Source organism: Chenopodium quinoa, unplaced genomic scaffold (genome assembly GCF_001683475.1).
Source record: "Chenopodium quinoa cultivar QQ74 unplaced genomic scaffold, ASM168347v1, whole genome shotgun sequence".
NCBI classification, from domain to species: Eukaryota; Viridiplantae; Streptophyta; class Magnoliopsida; order Caryophyllales; family Amaranthaceae; genus Chenopodium; species Chenopodium quinoa.
Window position 1 is genome coordinate 1,351,767 of NW_018743722.1, and position 23,417 is coordinate 1,375,183.

The following is a 23,417-nucleotide window of genomic DNA, read 5'->3' on the forward strand; positions in this document are numbered from 1 at the left end:
ATGAACCTAAGAGAGAATTCACACCCACGGGAACGATTTATGAGGCAAATCGTTTTCCTCTACAAGTCACCGAAAAACCCAAGAAGAGTAATAGACTCTACACTCCAATTGGGATCCCATATGCACAAATGTTTGAAATGCTCTCCGAGAGTGGCGAGATCAAACCTCTCGAATCAAGACCATTCGAATCGTTGAAAAGGAAAGATAGATATTACTGTCAGTATCATCAATCAGGGGGTCACACTAGCGAAAACTGTTTAAATTTAAGGATTTAATTCAGAAAATGATTGATGAAAAGAAACTAGTCCAAGTTCCACAAGAAGACGATGCAAATATTAATGGAGTTTGGGACAGTGATGAAGAAGACGTCTACTTAAAAGACATAGTAGGATCTCCACCTTCTGTGTCTAACGCCATGGATGACTTTTGGGCTGAAGAAGACTCATCGATAGACGTCCTCACAATATCTGGGAGAATGCAACCTCTCGTTTCAACACAACCCATGCCAACCACACAACAAGTTCCCATACCTATCATTGAAGACAATGATATAGTCAAGCAGTTTAAGAAAACAAAAGTTGAAATGAACGTATGAAAACTTTTGGCGACATCCCGAAAACATAGGTTGGCTGTAATGAATGCCTTGGACAAAATAGGGATAGATTCTGACACCACTCCTGAGGGGTTGGCCAACTTTCTCACGAGTGATCTTCCTAGTCCAATCAATTTGATCACCTTTTCTGACAAGGATTTACCTCCAGAAGGTGACAAGCATTACAAGGCATTAATCCTCACGGTAGTTTACAAGAGAATGAACGTCCCTATGACTCTTGTAGACAATGGATCAGCCAACAACGTTTTTCCACTTAGAACTGCGAGGATGCTAGGTATAAGGGATGAAGATTTAACTCCGTCGACACAAGGAATAAGAGCCTACGACAACACTCGTCGTCAAGCTCTTGGTAAAATTATCATGAATGTAACGGCGGGAGCAATAGAACATGCTACTACTTTCCAAGTAGTAGATATTAAAGCTTCGTTCAATCTACTGTTGGGACGCCCTTGGCTTCATGACCTAAAGGTTGTCCCTTCATCTCTCCACCAACAAGTAAAATCCATAGTTGGGGGAATTCCTATAACCATCGATGCTTCACCTATGAGGATCAAGTCCATAGAAAACCCAATTACTAACGTGGAGCATGACAAGGATGATGAAGACTTATGGGGCTTTATCGAAGAGGTCTACTTAATCCAGGAGGACGAAAGGACCCCTCTTTTCCATGACCCCCATTCCAACATGATTGTAAATGCTATTCTAAAGAAACAAGGACATTTTCCTGGGATGACCCTAGGAAAGAAGAAAGAAATAGCAAAATCGCTGGAGTCACCTACCCTCCCTAAGTTAGACACTTTCGGACTTGTTTTCGAACCGACTCGGAAAGATCTCAAGCGAGCCTAGGAAAAACCAAAGGCACGTAGAGACGCTCGCACTCAAAAGAAAGCAATCCCAATGGATCAGTACCCTCTTACACTTAATGGTCAATTCATAAAAAAAGGAGAGGATTATCCATGCCATGAATTTCTCGAACCATTTGTTGTAAACGACATAAGACAACCGGGATTTGAGATTTTCTTGGATTGTTATTTCACAGATGAAATCTCAACTCATGTCTATAAGGAGAAAGCACCCCAATGCTTTGACTTTAACGTCATGGGATTATTATTTGGGCGAGAAAAGAATGAGCCAACTTACAAAGAGGATAACTCCTCGCTTATTCAAACAGTCCTACATAGCGAAAGCTTCGATCCCTCGAAGCTAATTACTCCAGCAGAAGGATCACTACAAGGGTGGAGCAAGACCGTCAAGGTGACAACTCCAAGTGGAAGGAAAATATCCATCACGACAGGGCAAGGACCAATGTTTGAAGAGTCGTCGGAGTCAGAGTCTGAGTCGGAGTCTCTCCCTATAGAGTCATCTAGGCCTCTAGTAGTAGCACCTTCCCCCTCCATCTTTTCTAGAATAGTTAGTGATCAAGTCCCTGAGGACATATCACTCTTTGATGTAATGATCTCAGAGTACAATAATATTTCTTCTTCTCCTTATTTCTTGTGTTCTTCTCTAACCCAAGATGACGAGCATTGCTTAACTAACAATGAAAAAGACAAAGAACTTATTAAAGCAATGGAAACACTCGAAAATAAAACACCGGTAATTGAAGAAACTGAGACGGTTGATATCTCAAATGATTCAACCAACAAAAGAGAAGTTAAAATCGGACTAACACTTAACGAACAAGAAAGAACCGATTTAATTAACTTACTTAAAGAATTTATCGATGTATTTTCTTGGTCATACGAAGATATGCTAGGCATTAATAGAGAAATAGCTCAACACACTATACCACTAATTCCAGGAATGAAACCTGTAAAACAAAAGTTACGTCGAATGAAACCCGACGTAGCTCTTAAAATAAAAGAACAGGTCCAAAAACAAATAACTGCAGGTTTCATCAAGGTATCTAAATACCCTGAAGGGGTCGCCAACGTCGTCCCAGTTCTGAATAAAGATGGAAGGGTAAGAATGTGTGTCGACTATCGAGATCTAAATAAGGCAAGTCCAAAGGACGACTTCCCTTTACCACACATCGACATTCTAGTAGATAACATGGCAAATCACGCACTTCTCTCGTTCATGGAAGAATATGCAGGTTACAATCAGATTCTCATGGCAGAAGAAGACATGGAGAAAACAACCTTCATAACACTACGGGGCACTTACTGCTACACGGTAATGCCATTCGGGTTGAAAAACGCGGGTGCTACTTACCAACGTGCAACAACTGCCTTACTCCATGACATGATGCATAAAGAAGTCGAAGTATATGTCGACGACATGATTGTGAAATCAAAAGACCGTCCAGGCCATCAAGTAGCCTTAAGGAAATTTTTCGAAAGGCTAAGAAAATATAACATGAGGTTGAACCCATCTAAGTGTGCTTTTGGAGTCACCTCAGGCAAGCTTTTGGGTTATGTCATAAGCTCTAAAGGAATAGAGATAGACCCAACCAAGATTAAAGCAATCATGTCAATGCCACCGCCCAAAACTAAGAAACAGATTCGAGGATTTATTGGCCGGTTGCAGTACATAAGTAGGTTCATATCAAAATCGACAACGATATGTGAACCAATCTTTAAGAAGCTTAAGAAGAATGTACCAGTAATATGGGATGACGAGTGTCAAAAAGCCTTTGAAAAGATCAAAGCCTATCTCGCAAATCCTCCCGTATTAGCACCAGCACTTCCCGGAATACCTCTTAGGTTGTATTTAACAGTTACCAAAGAGACAATGGGAGCTATGCTAGCACAAGAAGTAGAAGACAAAGAAAACGCAATTTACTATTTAAGCAAGAAGATGCTCGAATATGAAGCACGTTATACACCACTTAAGAAGTTGTGTCTCGCCTTGGTGTGGGCCACAACCAAGTTAAGACATTACATGCTAGTGCATACCGTCTTCGTAGTCTCCCGATTAGATCCACTCGAGTATCTCTTTGAGAAATCTAAACTCAATGGACGCATATCAATATGGATAGTCAATTTAGCCCAGTTTGATGTAAGGTTTATGCCGCAAAAAGCTATCAAAGGATCTGTGGTGTCATACTTTCTAGCAGACTTTCTAATAGAAGACTCGACGCCAATACAAGACAATGAATTTCCAGATGAATACTTAATGGTTACTGAAGATGATACTTGGACCTTGTACTTCGACGGAGCCTCAAACCAAAAGGGATGTGGCATTGGAGTATTACTAGTATCACCTAAAGAAGAGCATGTCCCAATCTCCATAAAGCTTGACTTCGACGTTACCAACAACGCTGCTGAATACGAAGCATGTGTGGTAGGCCTTGAAACAGTTTTGGCATTGGGAGTAAAAAAATTAAGGATATTCGGAGACTCTTCATTAATCATCAAGCAAATATCCAAAAGGTGGAAAATAAGGAGTGAAAGTCTAGCCCCTTACCAAACCTATCTGGAAACTCTTACTGATCAGTTAGAAAAGGTAGAATACACATATCTACCTAGGGAAGAAAATCAATTTGTTGATGCCTTGGCAAGACTAGCCTCAATGGTTAGGATTCCCACGGAAATCGAGCAAATGCCTCTAACTATAGAGAAAAGGCACAAACCAGCTTACATCCAGGCTATAGAAGATGATGATGTAGTCCAAGATGAGTGGTACACGGATATACTCAATTATGTCACCAAAGGAGAATACCCTCCCCATGCTGACAAAAGAGAAAAACGAGCATTAAGACTCTTGGCTTCCCAATATGTACTCATAGACAACGAGATACATAAAAGGGTACCTAAGGGTCGAGCTCTCTTATGTGTAGGAAAAAAGGATGCACAAAGAGCAATGAGAATAGTCCACGAAGGAATCTGTGGCACTCATATAAATGGCAAAATGTTAGTCCAAAAGATAATGCGAGAAGGATATTATTCATTGCCATCAATACGTAAAAAGATGCCCTAAGTGCCAAATCTATGCCAATTTACAACATGTTCCTCCATCCTTGCTCTACACCTACACGTCGCAATGACCATTCTCTACATGGGGAATTGACATCATCGGCAAAATCACTCCCCCAGGAACAGAAGGCCACGAATATATCTTAGTAGCAACTGAAAGGAATTATGTCCTTCGAACAAGTGTATTATTCTGATAGCAGGTTCAGAATTATTAGAAAGCTAATATATTCAGTAAGGTCAAGTGATCGGAATGCCTGGGTGGAGGCCGCTTCCGATCAGTAATATTAATATAATTAATATTACAGCTTAATCTTGACTGAACCCTTCGGGTCACACCCAAGAAAAATATACGAACCAACTCGACGAATTAATTCGGAAGAAATTAATTCGTCGCCCGAGTGTTAAACATTTAGACGTCGAAAATTCGAGCTTGGAGCGTCGAAACCGAGCGTCGGAGAATCTCAAATGTCGAGCCAAAATTTAGGATTTGGCGAGATGGGAAAATGCATCAAGTAACAAGTAAAATCCTAGCCACGCGAAAGGCTAGGAATGCATGCCCAATAGAAGCATGCTACGTGGCAGCACACATGGCAAAACGCCATGTGGCAGCACACGTGGCCGCCACGTTGGCAGCCGCCACATTGGCATCCACCAAGTGGCAGCATGCCACGTTGGCAGCGTGCCACGTTGGCAGCGTGCCACGTGGCAGCGCCATGGTGGCGGCACGCCACGGTGGCGACACATATGGCAATGGCCGTGGACCCGGGTTGATGGGTCATGGACACGGGCCAAAATAAAATGGGCCAACCGAACCCAACTTGGGGCTCAAGATTGGGTGACACATGGTTAGTTCACATTGCATGTGTAATGCCTTGGGGACCAAGTGAGAAAGTGGTCCACACCTAACCATGTGACACTTGTTACTTGTTCCTTTGTTTATTTAACTAAGGGTTGAATTCACCAATCTTTCCATGTGGGATCTTTTTGTGAAAAGTCCCACATTGAAAGATGAGTGAAATTCACAAGGCATACTTCCTTATAAATAGTCATGGCATGGCTTGAGAATTCTTTGCTTGAGTGGGAGTTAAAAAGAGCATTCCATAATTTTTGGGAAAACTCTTAAACTCATATATATCACTCGGGTTTTGGTCGGACCTTGCTAACCCCAAGGTAGCGGACCTTAAAGTTATGTTCGCCTTTTGTTGGTGGATACAGTCGGAGGCACGACGCTTGACGTGCTCGTAGCTTTCAAGTAAGAGCCCCGGTTTTTGGGCGAAGCTCGCTTCGAGGGTAAGATACGTTATCTTTTCTTTGTGATTATTTATTTATGCTTTATGATTTTAATTATTGTGAGTGGTTCCTCGGGTCGGGGTTTGTTTCCGCGGTGAGTCGGACTCACCAAACCCCAACAACAATTGATTACTTCACAAAGTGGGTAGAAGCGCAATCATACGCTAAACTCACTGCAAAACATGTAGCACTCTTTGTCGAAAGAAATATTATTTGTCGATACGGAGTCCCACATGAAATGATAAGTGACAATGGAACTCACTTTCAAGCCGAATGTGAAGAATTGTTACAAAAATATAGCATTCAACATCATCATTCTTTCCCCTATAGACCTCAAGCAAATGGAGCAGTCGAGGCAGCTAATAAGAATCTAAAGACTATCATCGAGAAAATGACGGAAAATTATAAGGATTGGCATGACAAACTTCACTTTGCATTGTGGGGTTATCGCACGTCAATTCGCACATCAACAGGAAATACGCCATTTTCCTTGGTATATGTAATGGATGTCGTACAACCTATTAAATTAGAGATTCCATCTCTACGCATCGCGTTAGAGAGTAAACTCGATGAAGTTGAATGGACTAGGGTAAGATATGAAGAGCTAATTCTACTCGATGAAAAACGACTAGAAGCTCTACATCACAATCAGTGTTATCAAACTCGTATGGCTAGGCATTTTAATAAGAAGGTCAAGACAAGGAACATCAAAGTAGGAGACTTGGTGTTAAAAACATTAAGGAAAAATGTTTTAGATCCAAGGGGAAAATATAGACCTAATTGGTCTGGACCCTACATTGTCAAAACAATCCTGTCAGGAGGTGCAACAAAATTAACTGATATGGATGGCAATGAGTTCTCGAACATGACAAATCTTGACCAACTTACAAAATACTACCCATAATTACTTGAGTAGGATACTCAAGAGAGCTACGTTTGGCCTGATTCCTTAAGAAAGGATACGTACGTAACCCTTTACGGGTGCGGCCACTTTATTTTTCAAGAATCTCGCATCCCAGAATTAATTAAAAATTTGACAGAAGATCGGCGAAATATCGGCGTCGCAGAAAAACTTCTGGCGCCAGCCGATGACCGTTAGCACCAGACGAAGACACCGTCGCCTGACGCCAGACTGCCGTGGCCTGCGCCAGTCTCGAAATTGCGGCACCAATTAACAGTTAAAATTCTGGGAATATTTCGGTGTTTTCAGAAAATTTTCGACTTCCGTACTCGAAAAATTTTCTGGAAAATTAATTTTTTGGTTTTCATTGCTTTAATAAAAATAAAATTTAAAGTAAATAATTTAATTAAAAGCTGAAATTTCATTAATAAAATAAAATTACATTATTGATGGAATTTAAATAATGCTTAAATAAATTAACTTTAATTAAAAAAAATAAACTAAGTCTAATAATTGAAAATTAAGCAATGCTCTTAATCTTCTTTATCTTTCCTAGCCCTTTTCTAATTTTTGTCTGCTTCTTCCTCCTCATCCATAACCTTAGCTAGTAGGCATCCTTTAGAGGACCTACATTTAATCTTGGAGTAGATAATTTCCCCTTCAGCTAGGATTCCATGCTTCTTTTCTACCCAAGCTTTTTTTTCTATGGTGTCATCTTTCCTTTTTCCCTTATCTGATCTTTTGTAGTACTTTTCTTCCTAGGCATTGTAGGTGTTTACTCTTTCACCTAAGCGTTCCTTAGCAGGAATCACCCTGTCACCTAGACGACTCTTCACATCAGTTTTACTCTGATTTATCTTCAAGTCCTTTGAAGGTTTCTTCAGCAGCCACTTCTTCACATCATTGGGCAAGGAAGGAGGAACCTTTTGGGTAATTACTTCCCATAGAGGTCTGGCGCTCCAATAAGCATCAAATTTGTCTACTTCCCGGGAGACAGGGAGGACGAAGATCTCCAGAAGGAATAGTCTGAAGTAGGACTTATTGCCTTTTTACCCTGCAGGGATAATAATAAGTCATACGGGACAAGCTTGGAAGACGGCAGAATGGTTGCTTGTTGACACCAACCATCCTTTCTATTTTCCACCAAGGGATGACCCACTTGATGGCAAAATTGCAGGATTCGAAGACCCTCTTCCATTCGTGGCGCCCCATCTTAGAGAAGCGCTTCTTCCTCCTCACGAAGCAATTTGGAGTATACTTCTCAATGTTGTCTGGAGGGCTAATTAATTCCAACCTTTCCATTAGCCACATCTGTAAAAAAAAAAAATTGCAATGCAAATAAATTATTATTACTATACAAAAATATATTTTTGATTTCTGTAATTAAAAATATTATTTTTCAACCTGTAATAAAATTAGAGAGCCCCGAAAAGGTGCTTTTGGATTCCTCTTTAATTCATCAAGACCAATCATAGTCTCTCCAACTATTAATGGCATTGGATTTCTCCCTGATTCAATTTGTTCTAATACGGTGGTTATAATTGATTGACCCTCATTATTTTTGCCACTAGTAAGAAAAAAGTGATTAAGCATACAAAATAAGAAAGCCCTTCTTCTATAAATATGAAAAGATTCGGAGTAAGGTTTATCAAAATAATGGCGAGCAGATTATTTCAAATTAACTATGTTGCCATCTACTATTTTTGATAGATCCCTTTCTTTTAAATTGAAGAAGCGTTCAAAATCCTTGTAATAATATGCATCTATCCTAGGGATTACTACAAGATCTATTGCAGGGAAACCTAAAATAGCACCAAATTCTTCCGGCAAAGGGCTAATTTCATCATACCCTATTCTAAAGCAATGGGTATCTACATCCCAATATTCTAGTGCGGTATGAATAAAATCTAAGTCAAGATCTACCCCTTTGATACCATATATACCCCTCAAGTGAAACACATCTAATTCTTTTCTTTCTTTGGCATTAAGAGACTGACACCACTCATGGGTGTAGTTGGTGAAAGACTTGGTGACTAGATACATGGTATTATTTTCTAAAGCTAAGAATTATTTTATCTGCGGAAATTATGAAAAGAACCGGCTGGGCAAGGGGCTATTTATGCACGAAATCGGAACAGTTTTAATCTACGAAGGATTCGGGGTCAGCGCCCTTTAGCGCCAGACGCTGTTATTAGCGCCTAACGCCAAACGCTAAGTGTAGCGCCTGACACTACACCAAAACGCGAGGCGCCAGCTGGCGCCAATGTGCCTCGTCGTACACGCTTTCTAAAAATCGCGTTTTTAACTTATTTCGAGTCTGCTAATGACTTTACGGCTTCCTTATCTTTTTCTAAATATTCATTTATTCCTTTTTAATATAGCTATTATATTAATTATATTATTTTTTGGATTTTATTTAGACTAATTTCCGAGTTTTTTATAAATCCAATATTTTATTTGACTTTTCCTTTTTTCATTTTTTTTCTTTTTGGGGGAGAAAGTCGGGTACCCTCCATCAATAATAAAAATGACGGAATTTTTCGCGCAAAAATTATTTGTCACACGTTCTTGCACACACAAACATGTACATAATAATAATATTAAATAATAATAATAATAATAATAATAATAATAATAAATGAAAAAACATGATAAATAAAATAAAGGAAAAATGGAAAAGAATAATCCCACCTTTGTCCGATCTTCCGAAAACAATCCCACCTTCAATTAAACTAAAAATAATCTCACCTTTGACCCTCATCTTCTTTTACTGGTCCTTTTGACTTATAACCGGTTTTACAGGTTTTATTTTATTTTTATTTATTTTTTTACTTTTTTTTAATTAATTCTCTCTTCTCTCAGCTCCACAACCACCACTGACACCACCACCACCAACAACCCCACCATCGCCACCTTAGAACACTCATCTCATCTTCTTCCTACTACTGCCCACTAGTCCACTTTCAAATCCACCCATAATCCCTCCCTTTAAACACCATTACCCCCCATAAAACCCACATCTAACCAACCACAATAACCCTGCCCATCCAACCACACATCAACTCTCCCTCCTTGGCTCCTTGCTGATACCAAGCACCCTAATTGTTCTTGCTGCAACTCGACTCATCACTTTATCAAATCACACAAAATCAAATTAATCATACAATTTTTTTTTTTTTTTTTTGAAACAATTAATCATACAATTCATCCAATTAAATACATTTATTTTTGTAATTAAGGAGATAATTTAGAATAATTGAAGGCAAAGCTCCAAAACTAAAATGTTTTTTCTTAGTTGGGGTTGACTTGATGGTGTTATGGGGTGCTTTTGGGGATTTTGGTGCTGTTGGTTTGTTGTTGTCGTGAGACAAGGTGGTTTGATGGTGGTTGTCAATTTGTGGGGCAGCGTTGGTATGGTGTTTCTATGGAAGAGGGAGGGAAAGGTGTCTGGGAAGCCATGAAAGGAGGTAAGGGAACAAGGCTGGGAGGGAAAGTATCTTTTATTTAAAATAAAATAAAAAAATTTGACCAATAGAAAATCGACACGTGGCATGCTACCTTCTCCAACAGGTTACTTACCCATCAAAACTGGTCATGGCCTGTTAATAGAAGATAGATGTCAAAGGTGGGATTATTTTGGGAATATTCAAAGGTGGGATTATTTTGAGAAGATCGAACAAAGGTGGGATTATTAGTTACAATTTTTCCTAAAATAAATTCATAATAGTATGTACATACAAAATATGTCTAAAATGAGTCTAACTAAAAGGCAAAGTTCTATACAAAGTCAAATAAATAAATAAAAAGCACAGGAACAAACTACGGCGTCGGGGGATGTAAACCCATCATCGCATAAAACTCCGCAGTACGAGGAGTAACCTCTCCACCAGCTCCGGCTCCAGCTCCAGCATCAACTCTAGTCTCCGCGGGAGGAGGAAAGCTCAACGTAGGACCCGTCCACCCGAGATCAACCTGAGGCTGAGGCTGTGGAGGCTGCTGCGATGACGAGCCAACCTCGTACATCCCACCACCTCTAAGAGCCGAGGTAGCCTCTCCCTGGCCTACTGGCGCAGCATGTGCACCCTCAGAGGCTGGGCCCTCTACCCGAGCAGCCTCAGAACGTCCACCCCTACCTCCCGAAGTAGTGCGGCGGCGTCTCGAGCTAGACCTCGCCGGATCCCTCCGCACCTTAGGTCTCGTGCGGGTACGAGAAGGAATGGGTTGACCCTGCAAAAGAAATTAAAATCAGAAACATGCAAAATCAAAGCGGTAATGCAAAACATATAAAGGCAAGACTACCTCCTGAACGGCGTCGTCCCGACGGGAGGTAGCCACGTTCCTCATCCGGACAAGCTGGCTTCGGAATGCATCTATACATCGTGCCATCGCCGAAACCACCTCGCACAAGAACTGTTAAAAGAATAAAGTTAGTAAACATGCATGATATATATGGACAAAAGTTGCAAATATACAAGCTTACCCGAGTCTGGTGACGAGGAATCGACCGCTCTAAAAAGCGCTCGTCCTTAGAAGCCGGAGGAATCATCTCCTCAATCGGCCCATATGTCCCCTGATAATGGATAGACATACGGGGTGCACGAACTCAGCAGCATCGTCCTGATAAAGCAAAACAAAGTCAGTGAAGCATCACTTAGAGGCTACTTAAAGAAAGGTAAAAGCTAAAAATCGTACCGCCACATCCTCAGCCAATACAAGAACTGGAGCTAACAACGACAGTAGCTTCTCCACATAGCATCGCCTAGGGATCGTGTAAGATCGCCAAGGGGTACTAGCTCCCTCTGACATGCTCAACAACCTCGCGGCGTTAAACATATGACGTGGTGGAGAAGCAGGAACGACAAAGGTATCGGAGGAATGTTGTCTAGCAACCCTCTCTCCGAGGTACGCAGTCGCTCCATAGGTCCCCAAGAAATAGCGACACTCAGCAGAATACTGCGCGGCTAACCCAGGGACTGCCAGGTCGACCCACGGTTGATACAGCACCTCAGGCTCCTGCAAAGAACGTCAATCAAGCAAGAATCTATCTAAAACATAATGTCAAAAAGACTATAATCATACCGAGATGATCCAATCTCGGACATATGCAGTGGACATCCCCACACGGCGGCTGCCCCAGGAAATGCTAAACGGAAACCTGCGCGGCGACGGTCTCGCCGGCGCTGCAGAAGGGAAGTACTCGTAGAACCAGATCTACAAGAAGCTAAAATTATCAGCAAATGTTAGCTAAAATGCAGAGCTAAACTTTATAGGGAATAAGGTTTACCTCTACGACCCTCCAAAAGCTGGACAAAGCAACATTCGTCCCAAAGGACCAGTGTCGACACGAATCCCTCAGCGCTCGAATGAAATCAGCATAAGCCAAGCTGGCCAGTCATAAGTCCCGATCCAGTGCAGATCGCGGGCGGCGGGAAGGTAGTTAAGCAGTGCCCTACTACCCTTGTCAGGGGAGAACGTCCCTGACAACAAAATAAGTGCAAAGATGCGCACCCGCTGCTCTCGGGTGGTCGCACCATCGTCCAGAGCCGCTGCTAGAGTCGAGCAGCGAATCCCCCTAGCGCTGAACTAAGACGACACTGCCTCAGCTTAAGCCCGAACAGCAATCGGACCCAACAGCTCCTCGACCTAAGGGGAAAAGACGTCGATCCCACTGTCGAACGACAATGGCACAGAACTAAACTCCAGTCTTGTGATGAGACTGAAGTCGGTAGGAGTGATCATCATCTCACCCCAAGGAAAGTGGAAAGTGTTGGTGGTGTCCCGAAAGAACTCCACCAGAGCACAAACTACATGGTGACCCCCGCTAGAGGCAACCATTGCCTCGGAGGTCTCGTACAGCACAGTAAGACCGCAAGACTCCCATAGAAGTCTCGTCTGATCATCTCTGGCAATGTACATCTTGTACAAATCGCCCAAGCCGTCACAGCCGGAACCATGACAGCGCGTCCTCCCAACAGTGACACCCCGTCTCACCCTTTCAGAAATGTGATGGACGGAGGAAAAGTAGAAGGTCCGCTCATCCCACTCGGGGAGTCGACCAAGCGAAGTGGACGGCTCGGCGTCGTCCTTCACGGGCTCATGCTCCCGTCGAATGTCTCGGGACCGTGAACCGGAACCTCGTTGTCTAGCCATGGTACATTGTGCAGAATATTCATAAATTAAGGTTCTATAGTATCTAAGGTTCGCCTAGCCGCATGATACTAAGTTCGCAAAAAAAAAAAAACAGAGTACGTAGTACTAAAAACAGAGCACAAATTCAAATTGAGCATGTACGACATTTTTCAAGTAATCAAACAATTTCTTGCAATACTAAAGTAATTATTGTGACAAATTGGACAAGAATTGCTAGCAAAAACATCAAGAACGGGCCACATTGTATTCCCGACCTTAAGGAATCCAACAATGACAATTCGTTCATTTCTTCACCAAATTGAGTCAAACAAGTCTCAAATTACTCCCAAGGCAATATATAAACATAATCAAGCAATTTCATGGCATAAAATTTGACAAACAAGGAGAATTAAGCATTTTAAGTTTTGAATTTTCATGAAATTTGAGAATATACCCATGCAAAATTCCTTAAAACCGGTGTGAGTTTGAAGAAAACTTACATAGATCGGGAAAATGGATGGAATAAGCTTTGATTTGCAACAAATTTGAGCGAATTTGGTTGAGAAACGAGCAAGAACGAAGCAAATGAATTTCTGGGGATTTTCGAGCAACAAACGCGACAAGCAGCAGCGAAAATGAAGAAGAAAAGGGTATTTAAGGAATACCCTATTCTGGCGCCAAGCGCTAGACCTTGGCGTCAATAGATAGGCTTGGCGCCTTGCGCTAATCTAAGCGTCTGGCGCTACGGCCAGTTATGTGGCGGTGACGTTATTTCAGCGGCGCCAGAATGTTCAGCCACTTAGTACGGTTGTTCTAATTTTTTTGCAATATATTTTGGGTTCCTTTGTACGCCAGTTAGCCCCTCTAATTAATTTGACACGATTTTTAGTAATAGGCTTGATTGCACAAACTGATCGACCTAATGAAAGATCGTCTCACTTAGCTTAAAGCGCCTAAGCATTGGCTCATTGACAAAAGGCACCGACATACTGGTTCATTCACAAAAGGCACTGACGTATTGGTTCATAATTCAAAGGGCACCGACATACTGGTTCATTCGCAAAAGGCACCGACATATTGGTTCATAATTCAAAGAGCACCGACATACTGGTTCATTCGCAAAAGACACCGATGTATTGGTTCATTAATTCAAAAGGCACCGACATACAGGTTCAAGCAGCAAAAGCGCCGACGTAAAGGCATAGCGGAAGTAAAGTTCAAGCGAGCTTTTAAAGATCGACAAGCGGAGATCTTCGGTAATTTCCTTGGAAAATTATCACAACAAATGAAGATAGCTTCAAGCGAGGATATCTTCGACAGCATTCCCTAGATTGTGGAGAGTTGTCAAAAACAACTGAAGGTGATTTCAAGCGAATTTGTCTTCGATCATGTTCCCTTAGACGTGGAAGATGGTCACAAAGCAGAAGAAGATTGTTTCAAGCGAAGCAATCTTCGATAATGTTTCCTGGTTTGTGGAGTATTATCAAAGCGGAAGAGGATCGTTTCAAGTGAAGCAATCTTCAATATTGGAAGCAGTTACAAGCGTAGCGGTTTTCAAGCGGGATGGCATTCTCTTGGCAGGAGGTCATCAAAACAGTAAAGCAGCAGCAAATCGGTTACTCTTCAGAGACGTGTGCTCGACGGTGCAAGATACGCATTTCTTAACTCTCTTATCTGTTTGACTAATGCTAGTTTTGCAGGTATCGGCGTTACAAGAGTGATTTAGGATCGCAGAACGTTCTGAATCATTAGCCGTCCCTATCGATACTTTGACTTTTGTTTTCGAAATTTGCGTTTCTCCAAACTCAGTCAAAGTGGGGGCTTCTGTAGACACCCATTTGTGTCTCCCCAAAACCAAACCTGGTGATGAGTACCTTTCACGTCGAATAATAATCGAATAAAGTGAAAGTGTGGAAAGTTTAGAGTTGCGGATAGTTTTAATTTCTTTTCTCTTCTCTCTGTTTTTGGAAACCTATTTTAAGAAAACAGCCAATCCAGTTTGGTTGGTCCATGATATGGGTCCAATAATGGTGTAGTTGGATAGGGCTTGAAAAGAGCTTTCCAACGATATATTATAAGCCCAATTCCGATGAATATTGAGAAAGTTATGGCCAAATTACTTAACTGGGCCCGATTTGGTTTTTATATGCAGCCCAATGATCTAGAGGATGGCCTAATATGGATTTATCACTCCTAATGCAATTAGGAATGGTTTTAGTCTTCTAGATTCTTCTAGAAGTTTCTTTTCATTCCTAATTCAATTAGCATTGATAAATTGACTTTTGTTGACTTTTCAGAGTTTTAATTAAAATCAAAGAACATTTTTGAGGAGAAATACGATTTTATCCTCCTGTACGGCAATTTCTATCTGATTTTAAGAAAACGCGTGATTTTCAGAGTCAGCGCCAAACGCCAGTTGTAGCGTCTGATGCTATGCTTGGCGCCTGGTGCTAGCTTTAGCGTCAGGCGCCAAGGTCAGCTTTTGGCACTAACTTGGCTGATTTTTTCTATAAATAACGTCGTAAAAATTCCGTTTTCATTCACTAACTCTCACCAAGATTCTCTTGATTACTCTCTCTCTCTCTCTTCTAAACTAGCCTTTTCTCAAATATAAAAATTCCGCATTCATTAGATTTAAAAACACCTAGCCACATTCGAAGTTGTCTTCGCCCTAAACGTGAAAGGTTTAATTTCTGAGGGTTAGGTTCCAAATCTCTATTATATTTATTTAATTTAATTGTTGTTTATTTATTTTCCTTGAAGTTACTAACGTGTATATTTTGTTATTAGAAAGAGGTACGAGGCATCAAAGTAAGTACTTTAATGGTTTTTATTGATGTTATGATATAGAGTTCATGCTTAGGTTGTTATTATGATATTCCTAGTATCATGTCTAGGGTAAATTTAATACTAAGTATGATTGTTATGATGCTTCCTATATTCTTCCTAATATTTATTCATGTTTGTATCATGTTAAGGCTTAATATATGATTTTTATTGTTTAGTGACATGCTAGGGTTTGTTATTAATCTTGTTAGTATCATGCCAAGGATCTTGCTATTATTATGCTTTAACATTATTATGATTATTTTTAATTATTATTATGATTATAATTTATTATGATTATTATGTTGCTTGATTTTTATTGTCATTGTTTGATCACACCTTTTTATGCATGTTTAAAGGGAATTGGTATTTGTAATCATGATTAATAAGATAATTAATAATCTTGGTTTAGAGTTAATTTTGATTATAATTCAAGTGATCGCTAATAATAGATTTATTTGTGCATTAAGAATCAACCAACATAGATTAAACAGGTTTAGGGCTAATCTTGTGGATTGCATGTTAGTCAGAAAGCGCACATCAATACGATCAGAATAAAGTAGAGGTCTATTATTAGGGAAGGTTCAATCTCTTTTAGGTTGGATTTGTACCTTCATCCCCGAACCCTATTTGGTTTAAGACCTTATGGAGTTGACGATCTCTTGGATCGTTAAGGGGTGTAACCTTCACCTCGTGAACGGTTTACAAGTTCCTAACACTTGTTAGCGACTCTTTAACTCTATCTTCTTTCGCTTTGGACGCCACCGTACTTTAGTGTATGATCACAGTGGGGTTCGAGCTAAGGGTTAACGCTTGAAATATTCCCTACACTAACTTTCTCTTACAAATATGAAAAATCTCTTTGATTACACAAAGGTGTGTCATATTGCAAAAAGCTAGCAAGACCCATTTCATGTATTGGTTCTTACACGGGAATTTTTAATTACTATCTAAATAAATATCAACTCATGAACAAAAAAAATTTATAAGCCACTAAATCACTGATCGAGCATGCATGGAGTAATCCTCTCATTTCATAGTTGATAATAGTAGTCTTCAACTCAGTTCTTAACTTAACAAAAGAGTATGCAAAGAGATGTACAAGTTGACCAAGCATCATTTTTTTTTTTGTTTATGACTGATAAAGTGGAGCAGGTATTTTTGAAAATCAGAGTTCCTTATCAAAGAAAGAGGGACTTTAGAACAGGATGATGTTGGACCTTGGAACCACCACGATCACTATAAAAATGTAACCTTGTGGAATAGCCAACATTACTTACCTAGTTATGCACCATAAAACTGTCACAAGCCTTGTTTAATGTCTAACAGTTGGTAACAAGCTATACTAAGTTCACACAACTTGGGCAATCCCAGGTTTGTCTAAACCTAAATTCAAAGGCTGGGGACTAGCCTAAACTCGTGGGAAGCATATGATAGAATTCTTATATACATTTTTCCAAAGAGAATTTTGTATTAAGATATGTTAGTTTCTATATAATATTGCAAATATGTAAAGCTTTCTTATAACTAAACCTGTTCAACGGGTCGGGCCGGACAGGGCTTTATCTAAAATGGGTCGGGCCGGACAGGGCTTTATCTAAAATGGGTCAGGCCGGGCCAAGCCTAATCCAAAATGGGCCAATATTGTCCATGGGCCATTAAGCCCGGCCAGGCCCATTTAAAATGTATAAACTATCCAAAACAACCATAAAGTAGACACAATTATAAAGGGCCTTACAAACGCAAAAGTAGGTAAAAGTTTGATGTTATTCGATTAATCATTGAATGGTCTGGCTAAATCAAGTTGGAATTCGTTTAATTTGATGAGAAAACAGTAATTTCCCTGCTTTCGAGTCAGAAAAAACTAATGTCTTACAAGATAATGATAGCCTTACAAACGCATTCAGCAGTTCAATGCATACATTTTGTGCTAGGTCATTTAAAACACAAATCAAATTTGGAACAAATAGATTTAGACAAAAGAACAATTTATCACATAATTAGATACAGTCAGATTGAAAGAAGCCAATAATAATAAGCAACAATCTTTATTAATCGATGGTACTAAATTATTACAATTGATAACTTGTAAAAGTAACCAACAAACGTACTTAATATAACTAATAATATAAAACATCAAAGAATTGAATGATGACTCAACAGATTAAAACATAATCAACCTAATAAAGCACTAAATCGAGTAGATGATGATCAATTAGCATTCAAACTTCAAAAAATATTATATAATTTAAAATTCAAGCACAAAATCAATAGATTCGTACATTATTGAGAGCGGCGAGCAAGAATACATAAATTGGCATAAAAACAAACGAATTTAGAAATTAATACACGAAAACATACCTTGGTAGTTGAAGATTAAGAGCGGCGAGCAAGAAGAAGGAATTTATTAGCTATAATTTGGGAATTTTGGAAGATTATAATCTGGGAATTTTTTTAGGGTTCATAATTTGGGGGAAATAGGGAATTTTAAAATTGACGTTAGGAAGTTTTAGAAACATACAGAAAAATTAGGATACAAAAAGCTTCTTAAGTGTTACCCAATTTCAGCCATTTTTAACTTAGACCCAAACCTTTAAAAACCCATTATTTAATAGCCCTTTAAAAGCCCACCCCATTTAAATGTTGGATGGGTAAAACTCTTTTATAAAAGGGCTGGACTAGGGCTTTAAATGGGCCCCTAACCCATTGAACAGGTCTACTTATAACCAACAATTTAGCTAAACATTATAACTTTCTACGTAATAAGACTAATAACCAACCTTAAAAGTATCAATTTCAAAAAGAAAAAGTTCTGAATAAATAAAAAAAAATTGTAACCTGTGTTCCTGGGTTCCTCTAAATGTAACAATAATAGCATTCAGATCCTTAGCAACCCCAACATATGCCTGCATTAGACAGAATAATGATATTAGAGAGAAGTTAGGAACTGATAAAAATTATGTGAAGCATATAGGATAGATAAAGATGTGACTACGCACCTGCAAGCAATGCTGGACATCTGATTTCAAATCCCTATTAACAGGAAACGATTTCTAATTAAGAAATATACATACCTAAACATAATGCCCACTAGAGATAATAATCTGAGAAAATAAAACATGTAAACAGAAATTTAATAATAGTAAGTCAAGAACCTTTGTCATTCCATTACATCTTGAGCAAGTCCAGGTAAATAGTTCAGTCAAGTCTGACTCATACACCTGTGAACAACACAAAATTAGAATCCATCTACAGATTAGCCATAAAATGCAACCTCAACAACATTACGAAATCAGCTCAATGTCAACTCCATCACAAGACCAAATTTATTAATTTCAATACTACTAATAAAAACATATTGCAAGTAAAGCATGACCACTGCCAAAAAAATCAAAAACATCATACACTAAAATAAGTGTTTAGCACTCATAATTTATAAACACAAGTTGACCAGCTTTTTAAATTTATAGTGGGCTATATCTATTCTTCATTCAGTTGTTAGCTTTCACGCATTTATAAAAACTAGTAAACTCAAGCACCTAATATTCTCTAATTTCCATCACGAAATCAACTTATTAGTACAAAGTCAAGAAAGAACAATTATACAATTTAGTACTACTAATTTCATTTGGAATCAAAATTCTATAAAAAAATGTCAGGGAAAAGAAACCCCTCTTATGTACGTGAAGAACAAAAATTATAAATTGAGAAAAGAATTGACTAAAGCAAACCAAAAGAATTATAAACCTATATTTGATGCATAGATATAAAGGACGAATCAATAATTAAATTGAAAAATCATATCAGATCTGACAAAATCACAAGTAACATTTGGTTTTCAACAACCAAAGATGAATTGAATTTGAATAAAACTAACCAAAAATTAATGAAACAACCAATTAAATATAGTCGAAAGGAACAAGAAGCTGTCATTCCGGCTTGATTCTTTTTGCTTCATTTCTTACTGTTTCTCAAAATCTCAAGTTCTCTTTAGAAATTTAGTTATAAATTTCCAATTCAATCGATTGAATATAAACTTCTTTTAGATTTGCACATGAAATCTGGTTATACTATTTATTATAATCAAATATTTCCTTAGATCAAAAGTAATTTTCGCAAAATGAAGCATAACGATATATATAAATATAATAAAACCCTATGCTTCCTGTTATTCAAAAATCAAACAATACCTGATCATAATTTTGTGATAATGTTAAAAAATTCCTAAAAAAAATTAATTAGACTTCAAATTAAAAGCGAAATTCGAATTCTAAAATGAAAAATGTACCTTAGAATTCACGGCGGCATAGAGAATGACAAATTTGATTACAGTTCAAAGTGAGTAGAGAAATTTCCCCAGCAATAATTAGGGGAATTACAGGGAGAGTTAAGATCTGGATTAAGATTTTAAAATCTATGAATGTCACGAAGGAAGGAAAGAGAGATGAAAAGTTAGGGTTGAGAACTTGAGTAGTCAGAATTTTTTTTATTGGTTTAATTTTTTCCCCTTAAATTGAAAATGTGGGCTGAGTCACGAGGCATTAATTGCATTCACGTGCGTGACATGTGCTTGTATTCTCGACGCTTTATAGCGACGAAATTTGCTTTTGTCACTTAAAAGCGTCGTAAAACGCGGGATGAAAAATTTATCTGTTGACGCCCCTTACTTAGCGTCGAGGCAACAGCATCGAAAAAACATTCCTTTTGTAGTAGTGACACACTTGTGCAAGTTCGGTTAGAGCTACGTTCGGCCTGATTCCTAACGGATACGTAGCCAACCTCACATTGAGGTGCGACCACATTCATATGCATGATCGAGTCAAAGAATATCCAATGCTTAATCCTATGACCCTATTCATCTAGAGCAAGACTTGGGGGCTTGAACTCACATCGTTTATCCTACCTATCCTAAAGAGTTACCATCTCGACTCTTCTCACATCTATTTCCCTCACCATAGCCATTGCAACCTCACCTATTATCACTTTCACACACGTATTTTTCACACATACATAGCCATATCAGCTTTCCCTTAGGAACCTTTTATCATGAAATCTTGTTTTCCTACCGCGCATGCTTCATCATTTTCAAGACAACATTCATTAGAAAAAACGTTGTATACTTGCTTAGCTTCCTGACCTGAGCAATGTTCATTGTTTCATGCATCGCATAATGTGCTGAGCAACATTTATATATTAATGATTTGTAATCATACTGTAGACACCAAATTTTGATCCCCTATTTTCCATATTTTTTTTTTTACTTTCAATTCACTAATAAATTTTGTGTTATTTAATAATTATAATAATAAGATCTGATTTTGCTAACGACAACCGCAATAATTAGACATAAGAGACGAATTCAAGTAGTGTTTATTTATAATTTTGGAGTATACAAAACTCTTACAATTTGTACTCCTAATTTACGAACAAGATACGAGATTAATTCGAAGCATAACTCGAACCTTGTACACTCCGTACCGAGAACTTCAAGTCGTCATTTATTCATGATTATGAAAATCATTAACGCCATTAGTAGCACCACTAACGCCATGATCAAAGCTAAATATAAATTTAGCACTCGAAAATGCTCGTCGAACGGAGATGGAGCTTGACGATTTTGGTTGCCATGAGCCATGGAAACCGAAGAGGAAAAGGCAAGGGGTGTGTTTTTTGAGTAAAGGGTGATTTCGGATAAGAGAAATCTCCCTCTATAAGGGATAAATCTTATCCGTATTTTTGTCGTATCCCAATTGTATAATCGTTTAGTCTAATAATAGTAGTAAGTGTATCTTTTAAAAATAACATAAAATAAAAACAATGTTGTTACCAGTGACATATGTAATAATCATGTCGTTTGACATATCCTAGTCAATAGTATCAAATTTTGACCCTTTAGTCTGTACATTTTTAAAACCGTGACCATTTCTAAAGTATCACTTTCTAACCCCTAATAAATTTTTAGTACTACTGATTCTTTTTTATCCTATTGTTATTATAATTATTCTACTATTTTTATATTATAATTGGGTTCATCATATGTTATGTAAATAATTGTTACATTGTTGTTGGATTTTGTTTCACGATATGCCTAACCCATTAACATATTCATGGCTTTTGTTCCTTTATAATTTTATTATTTTTTTTAAAAAAAAAATAGGAAAAATACAAATCATAAAGGACAAATTAGCATATTTTGATTATTTAAAAGAATGCAAAGCATGCATGCATTACACTAAGCTATTACCAATGCTAACAAAGTCACGGTTTTCCCCCCTCCCCAACTTATCATTTTTATTTTTTTTATTGTGTACTTTAATTTTTTTTATTTTTCACTCATAAAATGCATTTTTGTTAGATTTCATTTTGTTAATAACGTAATGCTACTACCTTATATTTCATCTTCTTCCTTCCTACTCAACTTCCCACCAAAACACCATTACCACTTACCTTCATGAGTCATCTTTTCTCTGTTTCACACACTCAGAAATAACAAGTGTAAGTATGCATGCTATTTCTCTTCCGGGTTATTGCAATGACGACAATATTTGACAGTAAAAGAGTGGCTCCAAGCAAATATACCTCTTCCATTACCACTCATTTGATATGTCAAATCTCTACAGAAAAAGAAAATGGTAAGCTATGGTTGTAATTTAGCGACGAGAATCAGAAAATGGTGTGATATGACAATACGTTGTATCACTGAGCCGTGTTTCTTCCCAAACGGTAAGGTGATATGACTATCCACAATCAATGGCAAACAACTTTTTTCCTTTTTATTTTCTGATAAGTGGGTTGTGTAATAGTCGTATTTTGCTATGGTAAGTTTAATATACGAAAAGTAAGTACACTCTTCAAAGTAAAGTAGTACCAATTAACCGTTGTATGCAAATTATATTAGTACTTTTAATTATTTTTAGTCATTAATAATATTGTATTTTGTTCAGTCAATAGTAATTAAGTTTTACATTAAGTAGCAGGCTATTCTATTTGTCCTCTACCTCATTAAGACGATTTTTGGTTATAATTTCTACCTAACTCTTGTATTCGTACGTATTTATTTTGTATAACAGTATATTCTCTGTATTTTGTATTTTAGCTCCCATTTGCTCCCATATATATATCACCCCACTCTTCACGAAAGGGAAAAAAATATCGAAGAGAATAGTTAAGAAAGGAGCTAAAAAAAAACTCATAAAAGAAGTCTAAATTATTTCAGCACTATAATTAGATAAAAAAAAAAAAAAAAAAAAGGTAATCGATCATTTTAAATCGATCATTTTGACACTAAAAAAATTAAATCGATCATTTTGACACTACCTTGACTAATTCCTCAAGATAGCTACTCAAAGCCAAAGGTAATATCTTCTTTCTTTTCATTTGTGATTTCATATTATTTTTTACATAAATTTACTAACTTTTCTACTTTTGTGTGTTCCATAACCTCCTAGGGCACTATACGTGTCGGTTTCCTAATTTGGAAACCAAGTAGAATTTGACTGACCGCGAGCGAGTTTGAGAGTGAGTATATATGGTTTGTTTGATTTTTTTTCTTGTATGTATCATCCTTATGTAGAGTATGAAATGGAAACAATGATAATTGTACAAAATGCATAAGGAAGCTCCAAAGAATGAATGATGGAATTCTAGCAAGATAGCATTTTCGACTACTTTTTTTTTATTATGTAAAAAATCGTTATTCATCATAAAATAAAAAAATAATTTTTTTACAGTAAGCTTATGT

The 23,417-nt window shown here is 38.0% G+C and overlaps 2 protein-coding genes and 1 long non-coding RNA gene across 3 annotated transcripts; all 3 read right to left on the reverse strand.

The window, feature by feature from the left end:
• Nucleotides 1-10,449: 10,449 nt before the first annotated feature.
• LOC110684589 lies at nt 10,450-11,107 on the reverse strand. The gene is made up of 2 exons (XM_021861027.1): nt 11,021-11,107; nt 10,450-10,948 (listed from the first exon to the last, which is right to left on the reverse strand). Exons 1-2 carry the CDS (start codon nt 11,105-11,107, stop codon nt 10,541-10,543), a joined length of 495 nt encoding a protein of 164 aa, XP_021716719.1. The 3' UTR covers nt 10,450-10,540.
• Nucleotides 11,074-12,527, reverse strand: LOC110684549. The gene is made up of 5 exons (XM_021860994.1): nt 12,006-12,527; nt 11,801-11,932; nt 11,414-11,734; nt 11,202-11,338; nt 11,074-11,131 (listed from the first exon to the last, which is right to left on the reverse strand). Exons 2-4 carry the CDS (start codon nt 11,834-11,836, stop codon nt 11,264-11,266), a joined length of 432 nt encoding a protein of 143 aa, XP_021716686.1. The 5' UTR covers nt 11,837-11,932; nt 12,006-12,527; the 3' UTR covers nt 11,074-11,131; nt 11,202-11,263.
• Nucleotides 12,528-16,433: 3,906 nt separating this feature from the next.
• Nucleotides 16,434-20,293, reverse strand: LOC110684565. Its single transcript, XR_002503777.1, has 4 exons — nt 19,965-20,293; nt 18,832-18,897; nt 18,676-18,709; nt 16,434-18,582 (listed from the first exon to the last, which is right to left on the reverse strand). It is a non-coding gene; the product is annotated as an uncharacterized LOC110684565 (long non-coding RNA).
• Nucleotides 20,294-23,417: the final 3,124 nt, after the last annotated feature.